Source organism: Labrus bergylta, chromosome 5 (genome assembly GCF_963930695.1).
Source record: "Labrus bergylta chromosome 5, fLabBer1.1, whole genome shotgun sequence".
In the NCBI taxonomy this organism is placed as follows: domain Eukaryota; kingdom Metazoa; phylum Chordata; class Actinopteri; order Labriformes; family Labridae; genus Labrus; species Labrus bergylta.
In genome coordinates this window covers 20,180,312-20,192,539 of record NC_089199.1, presented here as the reverse complement: position 1 = coordinate 20,192,539, position 12,228 = coordinate 20,180,312, and the positions used below count along the sequence as shown (strand labels likewise).

At 41.6% G+C, this 12,228-nt stretch overlaps 1 protein-coding gene across 1 annotated transcript in view; it reads right to left on the bottom strand.

Moving 5' to 3' along the window:
• LOC109991178 (plexin-A2-like) overlaps positions 1-12,228 on the bottom strand; it is a 109,086-nt gene that overhangs the window by 42,655 nt on the left and 54,203 nt on the right. The window contains exons 5-10 of the mRNA XM_020643412.2: positions 10,083-10,183; positions 7,338-7,461; positions 5,553-5,706; positions 4,857-4,953; positions 1,174-1,288; positions 168-368 (exon numbers count right to left, since the gene is read on the bottom strand). Of these exons, the coding sequence (XP_020499068.2) occupies positions 168-368; positions 1,174-1,288; positions 4,857-4,953; positions 5,553-5,706; positions 7,338-7,461; positions 10,083-10,183 (792 nt within the window). The remainder of the gene's footprint in view (positions 1-167; positions 369-1,173; positions 1,289-4,856; positions 4,954-5,552; positions 5,707-7,337; positions 7,462-10,082; positions 10,184-12,228) is intronic.

Here is a 12,228-nt window from a genome sequence, read left to right as displayed (position 1 = left end):
TTCCCTCGTCACCCTCGCTTTCCCTTTCCTCTACTTTCTCCTCAGTATGCTCCACACCTCGGGCGGTATTCAGTGATGTACCCCGTGTACCTTGCCTACACAGCAACCAAGCTGTGCGCCTCATTTGACAGCTGTGAGAGTCCCACAGGGAGTGTTTGAGGTCATACCGAGCTGTTCTGGCACTGCACGCTGGTGCTGTTGAAGCGCAGCGCCGTGACACGGTGGCTGACACCCTGCACATGAACGACGCACTCGTAGCCCCGCTGGCCCGACTGCGGCTGCGGAAGGTTTCGGGCCCTCAGGGTGATGGGTCGGACCTCGCCGGCTGGAATGAGAATTTCCCCGGAGTGAAGGAGCTGAGGGCAGTTCTGTGAAAAAAGAAAACATATAAACAAACATAATTGCACCATTGAAAGAAAGAAAAACATGTTTTCACGCTTATTCTGCTGTTCTGCCTTAATATTACTCTCATGCATAATGTATGAGAAGTATTTGCATAACTAGTTTCTATATTAATATTTACATAACTACTTTCTATACTAGTGTTTGTCAATCATTTGATCCCTCTATAATTGTAAACTGCCTGTAATCTGTGTTAATACATGTGAATGTTTATAGAAACATGCAGGAGTCATGTGACCCCGGGATTAATAAATTAATCCAAATTGAATTTGCATGCTATTGCTAAATTCTTCTGCTCTCACAATGAAACCATATGTCACATTGTCAGACATGTAGTAGCCTATATGCTAAATAACACAAGATTATTATGTCATACTTTTAGTTTATGTTTTTTAATTCTCTATTCCTGCAATAATATTGATAATAATTTATTTCTGTAGTTCTGTAAGCCTCTTAATACCCAGTCAGTTTTTTTTATCAACTGTGCAGTGAGGCTCAGTAGTGCTGATGACAGATGGTCGTCCACACAGACTTAAATATTTATTTAAAAAACTTAAAGTAGAGTAATATTTTGTAATATGTGTATTCCATTGTAGCTCAAAATAGAAAAATAAAACTGCTAGTCCGTATCTTTGAGGCAACTTCAAGATCTTCAACCGAGTCCAGTTGCCTTTGGATTAAGCTTTGAATTGACCATGACCTTGATGACTGAGAACCTACACAGACAATGTTATTCAGTATCGTCTTTAGATTCATGTTTATATAAAATACCTCTGAGGCGTTGACTCTGCCCTCCTGGAACGAACAGCTGCTGGGGTCGTGGGTGCACAGGTTGCGGTATTTACACCAGTGGCAGCGAAACGTGCTGTTTACACAGGACAGACACCTGCAGGACACAATGAACACTTGACTACATACTGCAGAGTTTAAAAAATACCTCCTGTAGCCTATCGACTAATGCATTGACACAGCATCCAAGAAACAAGAATCCCTTTTGTCCCCCTATGCATTCTCTGTCATCTTCTCCTGGTTGGATAGCATTTCAAATGGAAGACTATTAAAGAATTAAAGCTTTCTTATACATCGATCTTGTCAGTCATAAAAAGAGCAGGTGTGTTTCCAGTTTCTATGCAGACATAATGAATGGTTGTCTTTTTGTAACAGGCGTCAATAAATGACCAAAGCACCACGTCTTGTCAGGAAGGTAACTATTCAAGTGTCCTTGTATCCTTGCAGCAATTTTAAACAGCTGTAACAGTGTTAAAATGTACTTCATTCACAAGGACAAACAGTAGCCTTGTTACTGATATAGAGCAACCACGAGCCTTGTATTTTATTATTTATTATAGTTATAATTTCTTAAGGCAACCCTGCGACTCTGGATTCAATCCAAAATCTGACAGTGACACTGTCAACTCAATTTTTGATGGGTAGAAGGGCACAACTTTTTTGGCTCTGATTCAGCGAACTGCAGCCAATGGTCAGTTGCGAGTTAACGTTCTTCAACAACAATGCAGCTACACTGGGTTTAATCAAATTGAAGTGGGGAAACAGGCATTATTTCGATGCAGCTCTGGGTGAAGAGATGGGAGAACGGGGATGGATGATGCGTCATTTTTGATCCACCAAACAGTGCAATTGGAGAGCTGAAAATTGAACATGTTCTCTCTCCTTTAGGGGCTGGTGTGGACTCTGCTGTGTATAATAGAGGTGTACCACTGTGCAGAAAACAGATCAGTGTACTATCACAGTCTGTTCCCTTAAATTCGGTCCCGAAATAAGATAAACCACAAGCAGACTAGAAAAAAACTCTAGCAGCGCTTCAATACTGCAGCTCATATCAAGCTACAAATGCCAATAAATGTAGTGCAGCACCATTAAATTTTGATATTAATTAGTCGCCCAGGGCCAGTGTGGACATAAAAACGTGTGCTTGTGTGTAAGAGAGAAATTTGGGGGCTGGGTATTAATAGAACTGGACTGGCAGGGAGCTGCAAACACTGGATAATTAATTATGGAGGTTTGATGCTGAGGTGATATGGGGGGGGGATTGGAGGGGGGTGGAATTGGAGAGGGGAGGTGGTGGAGGAAGAGGTGCTCGGTTCGGAGTGTGTTTGGTCTGAAATATTAATCACAGGAGTTCACGGGGTCACTCTGCAGCTAATGGAAGCCGTATTGGTGTGGAGCGGATGTGATGAGCTTCCCACTGTTTCTCTCTAATGGCTTAATCTGGTTATACTGGGGCATTCATGTCGCAGTCAAAGAGCATTTTTGAATAGGTGGTGTGTGTATCCACTGCGGGCTAATTTCCTGGGTTTGGCTGTGAATGCAACATCAATCAAATGTTGGCTCCCAGGGTAGACTTATTGAATATCCCTTTATTAAGCTTGTGTTGCAGTATAATTTAGTTGAAGGGTGGATGAAGCGTACGTGTACACCTGTCAGTTATATTACAGTAACACATTTACAAGAAAATATTCACCACCTAGTATCAGGTGTGAGTGGGGAAGTAGTTGGTTAGAAATAAAGAGAAATAGCAACATAAATAAGCAAATTGTGAGAAAGTCAGACGGTTCAATCGTTATAAAGCTCTATGAAGGACTGTCAGGATGAACTGCACCATGTCTGAAATGTTGTGCTAATACATCGGTTCACTGCAGGGTTAAATATGTCATCTATGTCATAAATATTTTACACTGGTGACCGCTGAAGTTCCCATCCTTGTAGAAAGATGGACGTATCTGATGACACAGTCTCAGTGAGACTCTTACTGCAGAGTGATTCTAAACTTGGCCCAGTGGTCGTGTTCTTTTCTTTTTTTTGTGATCATTTTTCCTCATTTTAATGTCAGCAAAAGACAAGTCCAGATGTTTGTATCTAACTTGGCATGCCAACAGCCCTTTTCACAGCCGGTTTAACATCCAAATGTTTGGGAATGGTCATGCTGTTTAGTGTAATGGGTACAAAGTATTTGTATTTTAATCTTTGATACAATGTGTGTAAAAATCAAATTAACAATAATTAAAATAACAAAGATTATATTGCTTTAAACACATTTGGTATTGAAAAGTATTAAACCACTGAACTTCTTTGAAAACCACAAAGTGGCCGGGTGACATTCTTTCTGCTGTAAAGCCAGCAGCAGAGTAGAACGAGAGCTCAACCATCATCTACATACATGGGCAAACTGGCAGCACAAGACAGCAAAAGTGTTTTTCTGTGTTTTTGTTAATATCACTTCCTTTCTAATCCTGTAACACTAGCATGCTGTTGAATATCACTTATTGGGACAGAAATATGGCGTTTGTGGTTAAAAAGTGATAAAAGAGTCAAAATAAGCTAAGCTAGGCTCTCATGGCAGCATCTGAACAAAGAGCCACACTATGTATTTATGTATTCTTTAATTACTAGCTGCCCGCATGAAAAGTCGATATTCAATATGTCATCTTATGTACGATAAGTATAAATTGAATTTGCATGGTATGATTTGACCTTTCCTTTGCTTTGTTAAACTGTCTCATGTTGCAGTGAAATCTCATTAAGATTTTGATTTGCAGACCTTACATAAAGCTGGCAAACGCTGTCTGCCACGGTAATTGTCATCCTTTCTAATAAGCTCCAGCTTTTGTAGCACTGTGAGCTATTGTTATTCAGATAGAAACACCCTTGTCATAGTTTACTCTTACGGTAAATATAGTTGACATTAGCATAATGGCTCAAAGTCAAAGCAGTTTCCCTGAACAGTTAGGAAGCTTATGTATTGGTGGGGTAAAAAAAAAAAACAGATGAGCATTTAAATGAAGCCCCCTCTTTAATTTACATCATTTTATCTACTCTCAAGGCACCAGAGGAAGGCTAAAAAAAATCAAAGTTGTCTTTATGTCTCGTATCTAGTTAACACAATTCTGCAGCGGGGCCTCTCGGGATAGAGGCGAGTCAAAAAGAGGTGAGTCTACCGCTTATCTTTTTGGGGCTCCTTTGGGAATGCTGGCCTACAATGAAGCACACTAAGTCGCACAAGTAGAGCTGCTCTGTTAGGAAAAGTGAGTATTTAATAGACAAGTTTTAAGGGGTGAATACGTATAAGGTAATGCATTAGAAGAGTATAAATCGTTTGCAAATGAACCAAGCATTTAAAATAGATTGCTGAGATTGAATTACATGACATCAGTAGTTAGCGGTGTTTACAGCTTTGAGCAACAAGCCCACAAACTGCCAGTTTAAGCAAAGTCGAAACAAACAGGCCATGGCGAATGCATCATGTTGATTCAAATGAAACCTGACAGATAAATTGAACTCAGAGGTTATCTAACAGCCGATCTTAAGTGGAGCTGCGAGCGTCAGTACATCATTGCCCTAAATTAAGTTGTGCTCTTCCATTTATTGAACAAATCAAAGGCTGGGGGAGGCAGGGAGGGGAAGGCTGGCGGGGGGGTGGCAGCTGCTGGACTCACGTTTTATGTGTGCTGCAGTTGTAGAACTTCACCTCTGTGCTGGCGACCATTTGGCCCGTCTCTTTCGAGTTCAGACGAAGCTCGACGCCGGCCCAGTCTGAGAGAGAAGCGGGCAGAGAGAGCGTGATGAAAGTCCGGAGAGAGAGGGAATTAAAAACATGAGAAAAAGTAAAGCGAGAGAGAGGGAGAGAGAGAGAGAACAGTGTGAAGGGAGAGAGAGGGAGAGAGAGAGAGAACAGTGTGAAGGGAGAGAGAGAGAGAGAGAGAGAGAGAGAGAGAGAGAGGGAGAGAGGGTGGATGAAAGGACGAAAACAATGAGCGGAAAGAGGAGGTCAAAATGAGAAAAAATGCGTTAATACTTTTATCACATTTCTGTAAAGAGCCACCTGGTGTCTGCGTCTCCGCAAGGGCACGCTGCTGTTGTCGTGAGAAAAACCTTCAGTCAGAAACTTCAATTGAGGGATTAGTGCATATGCTCTGTGAAAATTTGACTGCTCCTTGGTACTTATCAAACTTTCTGGATAAACAGAAAATACAAGGTGGTCCATCTGAAATGGAGGCAGTTTTTTACGTGTCTGGAATGTTAATGTTTTAAGTTTTATTCACCTGACATTGACATCAAACCCCCCGTCTGTATATGCAGGTGTTCTTCGCTATTTATTAGTTGGGTTTTTTAAAAATCGTATTATGTCTCACCTTGCCCCTGTGGGATCTGAGGGACCTCCTTCCCAGCCGGGGACAGACACATCACCCTGTTCCCGTTGACGTGACCCTCCACTTGGGCCTGCTGGCCGAATGAACAGGTGATTCCAGCAGAGAGGTCTGGAACATTATTCACCTCCAGCAGAAGCTTAAAGAAAAGAAGAGTGAAGCAACTCGATTTGAGACCAGATTAAAGCATCATACATTAACCATTATGCCTACAAAATATACCCCAATTTTTCTCGATGTCTTATCATCGTACAACCTGTCAATTCAAAACCAATGCAGTTCAGCGTTTAAAAAAAACAACTCAAGTGTCAGCTGTTTTTTTTATCGCTAGGCTCACAGCTCCCTCTCTGTTGAGAACAGTTCAATGTTTTGAACTCCGCCATTTTCATTAATGTCACTTTGATATTTCCTTGAATAAAGGAAAATATTAAGAAACTGGCCTTACAGTCACTGCGGAGGGAAGCAGACGTTAGCTTTCATAGCAACAATAAGTGCCGGGGAGAAGTGCTCGCGAACTGAGGTGGACACAGGTCAACATTTATTGACTTGTTCAATTCACACAAGCTCTCACACCCCCTTCGATCCCCTCGCACCGCCCTCATGTATTTTGAAACCTATCCTCACAGGGAAAAATAATTCAGCCATAGAGACCTAAACTCCTTTTTTTTTTACCAGGCTGTAAATATTTAAATTTTAGCTGTTAAATTGTTATATCATAATATGGGCTCTAATTGGGATTCCTTGGATTTTTAAGCCAGCCACATGTGGACGCACCAGGAACTGCACTTTTTTTTTTTTTTGCACTTCCATGCTGACTTTATTTCAGAACAACAGAGGTTGCTGCTTGCTTTTCACAGACTAAAGAAAGTTTGAAATATGCTGATTCACTTTTTTGCCAAGAGATAGAACTTGAACTTGAGGGGAGTTAGCCTTTCAGCATTGTAGTGAGAAACAGTTAGCTTGGAGCCGTCCAAAGGTAACAAAATCTGACTAACTATACTGTTAAGCCCATTAATTAGAAGTCGACCTGTAAAAAAGGTAAAAATATGGCTCCAGGAAGTTATTGCAATTGGCAAAGAAATAAAATGTAGCCTTCCTGTAAAAGACTCATTAGTTGTTTTTAAACTTGTGTTTTTGAATGGATCAAATAATGGGATAACCAGATTTTTAAAAGTGCTAAAGGGAAGCTGGACATAACAAGGCTAGCTGCTCTCTAATGTATGTGCATAGTAAAGGTAACCAGCAGCTAGCTGCAGCTTCATAAACTATTTAACAGACAGATACGAGAGTGGTTTTAATCCTCTTGTTTAACTCTCGGCAGAAAGAAAGTGTTGTTTTGTTTTTATGCTGAACTATTTCCTTGAGCTAATCCCTGCTCCTACTGTACTCCAGTCCGCTATGCTCTTGACGACAGCACAGAAACAGCTGAATTAAGCTTTCAGGAAATGTAATCAACCTTTTGGCAGATGCATCAGAGATGCAGACAGAGCAGCTCACTGCCACAAAAACAACTCTCACCCAATTTTTTTCACTTGTCTCCCGTCCCACACTACACGTGTTTACAGCAAAAGAAACTGAGTGAATACCCCCCAGGGAGAAACAGTGAATTCTGTTTCTGTCTACATGTCTCACAGAGGTCTATGAGGGTGGAAAGAACATGTCGATTCATGTTACTGTTCATGTACAAGGCTACTCTGAGCGATTGTTCATATACATGGGCTCAGTGTGTGTGGAGTGACAGTGATTGGTGCAATGATAAAGCAGACTTACAGGCACACTATGTGCTGATACAGCGATGCTGTCAGGGTGAGCAATGACCTTCACACAGCGGTCAATGTCAGTGGCAAATCGGAACGCCTCCTCCGCCCTCTGACACCGATCTCTCTTCGAGCACCTGCGGAGAAAGAGGGACAAATTTTTCAAAATACATAAAATAGCGCAGCAAGTTTAATGTTGAAGATTGGCCGGCAAACACATCCATCCTTGGGTTATGACTCTATAAGGCAGTGTTAGTACATCACCCACCTCTCTGAGATTGAAATGTATCACCATCAGCTTTATATATTGATAACTTGAGTAAACATGTATTGTAGCCCATGGATGAATCTTATTTCCCGACTGGCCACCCCTTGCATTTCCCTTACTGACATCACAAAGGGCGGTAACCCCTCCCTGATAAGGCTGACCCTCCCACAGCTAGGTGTTTGTTCTGCCCTCTGAGTCTGCCTTCTCACCGTAAACAACAGGGCATGGAGCGAGGAAGCCGAAGCCACCCAAGCCCTTCCAGAGAGGGGGCGTGGTCAAACACAGCTCATTTGCATTTAAAGCTACAGACACAGAAACAGCTTGTTCTGAGCACGGCTTTAAATAGAAGGGTTTATAGGAGTTATCAAATGGAGTGGATTTTGGGCAAGAAACTTAACAGACATGTCTCATGTCTGAGTCTTATTTTAACTTGCTGAAAAGGAGTATAACATGTCACCTTTACACATTACATCTAACTGTGTATATCTAGGTAAGTTCAGTTTAAACATGGACATCCGCAGCCAATTGCTGTCTGCCAGATGCTCAGTCAGATTGTTCTTTTGACACTCTTACTGTGCTTTTCTTCAGCACAAATTACTCACAGTGCAACAGAAGAATAAACTTCAACTCTTGGATCCTCCTACATCCCAACAGGCAATTAAAAGTAAGAAGTTAGAGTGTCTGCACCAGAGTGTGACCTTAATATAGTCTTGTAAGGGAGAAATGTTATGCAAAAGGACATTAAAAGTTACGGCCAGGCATAGAAAAGAGGTTTAAAACTTTAAGCAATTCGCCCGGTTTTTCAAAACAGGGATTTGTGGATGAGATAGTTTGATTGGCTTTGTGCTGATGTAGATTTCTATTAAAGAACGTGAGTCTCTGCAGGCTCAGATAGTAACAGGCAGGCTGTGTTTAAACATAAACGCTGCATTTAAAAGAACAAGAGTCTCTCAGCTGATGACTTAAATCAAAGTGGCAAACTCTCTGTGTTTTGGCTGCACAATATCATCTCTTTCTGTTAAATGTGTAAAGCGCACAGGGAGGGGAGGCGGTTCTTAATACACTCTCTCTGATGCTGCTGATGGGGCGGCACCTCCTGAGAGAGCTCAAAGAGCACCGAGGCCTCTGCTGTAATTACAGCACAATATAAGGGCGGTATGGAAACCCGGTGACAGCTGCTGCTGGCTCGGCTCCTTGAGGCGGACCAGCGCCACAGGAGTACAGACAGTCACCTCCTGACCGCTCATCAGCTGAAGTGCCTCGGAAAAAAAAACGGACGCCTTTCATCTCTCATCTCTATTATTCACCGTGTTTTGTCTGATGGAGCCATTTGTTCCCTTTTCCTCCAGGCTTTGTACATGTTCAGCTACAGCCTCCCTCACACACACACACACACACACACACACACACACACACACACACACACACACACACACACACACACACACACACACACACACACACACACTCTCTCTCTGTCAGAAAGGTGCTCTGGGGCACTCTGCCAGGGGTGGGAAAGTGAGCTCCTGAAAGAGGTCTACATGACACAGCGTGACAGACATTCAGAGCCTTGAAAAAGACCCCAATCTGGGTTTATTAGACAGAAAAATAAAGTAGCCTCATTCTGCAATGTGAGGGATAATGATTCACTTTGGGTTACTTGAGGGAACAGCAGCCTATCTATTCACTGATAAGTGTAAAGCCTTAATTTAAATAAACAGTGTAATGGGTCTTGCAGACAAAGTCAGCACTCAGGAAAAAAGGGAAAAAGAAAACAACTGCTTAATGAGGTAATTTAGATTAAAACAAACCCCATTATTTTCCCCCCTCTCACTTTACTGGCTGTTTGATAACTCGGAGAGCTGCAATTTCAAAAAAGGCTGATCATCATCAAGATATTGCGAGCTGAAATGCAGATGTCATAAGTTGAGGCAGTGGGTAAATCCCCCTCGCTGAGGTCAGCTTCAAACTCAGCAGCTGGTTCAGAAACACAGGGTTTTTAATCTCCTGAATCCCCTTTGCTCCATATCGAGGTATTATGCAAGCTAACCTCGGGGTCAGATAATTAAGATGGGGAGAGATAAGCTTCGTCCGCCAGGTTCAAAATGTTCCCCGGGTATGTAGAGGTGCAGTTTGTCCACCCGCTGTGCCTCACAGACTATAATCCCTCCCTCCACCATTAACACCAGTCGCCCTCCTGCCTCACAGACATGACAATCCCGTTTCTGCTGTCCTAAATAGCGCTATTAAAGAGGGATCACTCTGCCCAACAACCCTGTTCTGGTTCTCTGTTTGTCCTGCCAGCTGCTGATAATGGGGAAACACAGGGAGTATAATAACTCTGATATATTAAACTGCTCAAATCATACGACCACGTGCAGCCACCACTTATTTATAGCTCTCTATGAGCTGCTTGTTAATGTTGCCGTTTTAATCCCTCGGCTGTAATGTCTGATGCGACCAGGAGGGAGATAAAGGAAGCAGACTCACATGTTGTAGAGCACACACCAGCCACAGTGAGGGTCACCGGAGCTCAGACACTCAGCACAGGTCCCGTACTGTCCGCAGGCCTCCACAGGCACCTGAGACAACTAGAGCAGAGAGAAGACCAAAAAGGGTTACAATGTGGAGTAACACATGTTAATTAGATACACAAGTCATCTTTAAAGAAAATGAGAAAAAAGTATTTTTTGAAGGAGAAATAAAAACTGCATTAATCTCTCTCTCTGCACATCATGTGTAAATATCTTTGATGTACAAGCTGCATGCTCAAACGTCTAAGTAGGTTCTCAGTCATCCAGGTCATGGTCAATTAGTAACTTGCCTTTTGCCCCAAGAGGGAATAATAAAGTTGTTTGACTTACTAGAATTGAAATGTTCAACTTAAAGATGTAGCATCCATCTTGCCTTTACATGACATTTAGGGCCTGTTCCCATTGACAGCGCTTTTTTGTGCTGGCTGAGGCGCTCATTGCCTCAGTGTCTTTTTGCCTCAGTGTCTTTTTTCAATAGCTTTACGTGCTTGATATTTGTTTTGTTCAAGGAATTACCACCAACAAAACACCAAAGAATCGTGTCCTGCCATAAGCAGCAACTGCAGATATGGAAATTGTTTCAGTCAGATGAGATTCTCCTTCATCACTCTTATTGACAAAGGTGATGTCAGATGTTCTGCCCCTTCTTGATTTAGTTAAGTTGTTCACTATTTTATTTGAATCCGGGACAGTGAACAAAAATTTTTCCTAAGAAGAGAAAATAGGCTTTGTACCAGATTTAGCTAACTAGCTCATATGTTGTCCCTGGGACCTGATTGGTCGTGAGGGAGAAATGACATTGATGATCCCAGCGCTGTTCTAAAAGTTGGACTGTATCAACTGAGAGCACAGTGAGCTCAGCGACAGAAAAACAGCAGATGCTCAGGGTGTTTTTACACTGATGATGCTGAGTGCTGAAAAAGCTGCCAGTGCAAAAAACTGGACATAGACCATTAAAGTGTGAACTTTTTATAAAGGTAATAATGCGTCCTGGCCTCAGTTTAAATCAATAACAGGAGTCTTAAAGCAGCATTTATATAATGGCCAGCAGGGGACTGGTTGCTAAATGTGCCTAACTTTGGAGAAGTCGATGAGAAAATGTTCCCTTTTCTTCTCTGCTTTATCCCCTTATTAAAACATTATTTTCTGAGTTTATGATCTTAATCACTAGTTTCATGTCTTCTTATAAAAGTTTGAATTTTTTTTTTTTAACAATGGTCCCATGAAGAGTAGAGTAAAATAGGATAAAGCAGGGTAAGTTTTACGGCCCTGTGATCAACAAGTCAATACTTCAGCTAACGGACTTCTATGAGGTTAAAGTTCGGAAATTCTTTCTGGAATCACATTAAACCTATGACATTAATGAACGATATCAAATATCAGCTACTTCATGTGAGGATCTTCTGCTAGTTACTGCTGTACATCGATGTTACCTGAATATCTTTGTTTGGAAAGACAGCGGGCATTTAAGGATGCACCTTGGACTGGAATGAATGTGTCTCTGTTTTATTTTGTTAAAGACCAAACAATCATTGAATCAAGAGTAAATTCAGTCAATGACCCAACACAGACTTTTTTAAGTTGTTTCCTTTTCCTTTCTTTTTTTTGGACATTTTCTGAAGGTTATAGAGTGAACAAAACATTTGGTGTATATTTCACTTAACTGGCTCGTCAATGAGGAGAACAAACCGCAGGTGTAATTCTGTGGACTTTCGGCTCTTGGCTGCTTATTAATCAGAGAAACAGAACGATTTCTAAATTCAAAAACCATTCCGCCCTCTTAGAGTGTTTAATACAGTTTCATTCGGTCATTACAGTTAAAGCAGTTATATCCTCACAAAATTGTTACATATTTTTCACAGGACCAGGACGAGGGTGCAGTTTACATTTTGCACCCTCAATTGAATGAATGCAAACAAAAAAACAAAAAAAAATATATTTATTCAATAATTAATCAAGTGGCAACAGTGACTCAGATCATGTTTATTATATCCATGATCTGACAGTCATGACATGTGACCTGTCAGTTCAACAGGGACCACATGCGACACCGGGAGCCATACAGTAACACCTACAGTACGCTATTTTCCTTTGCTGTTTCC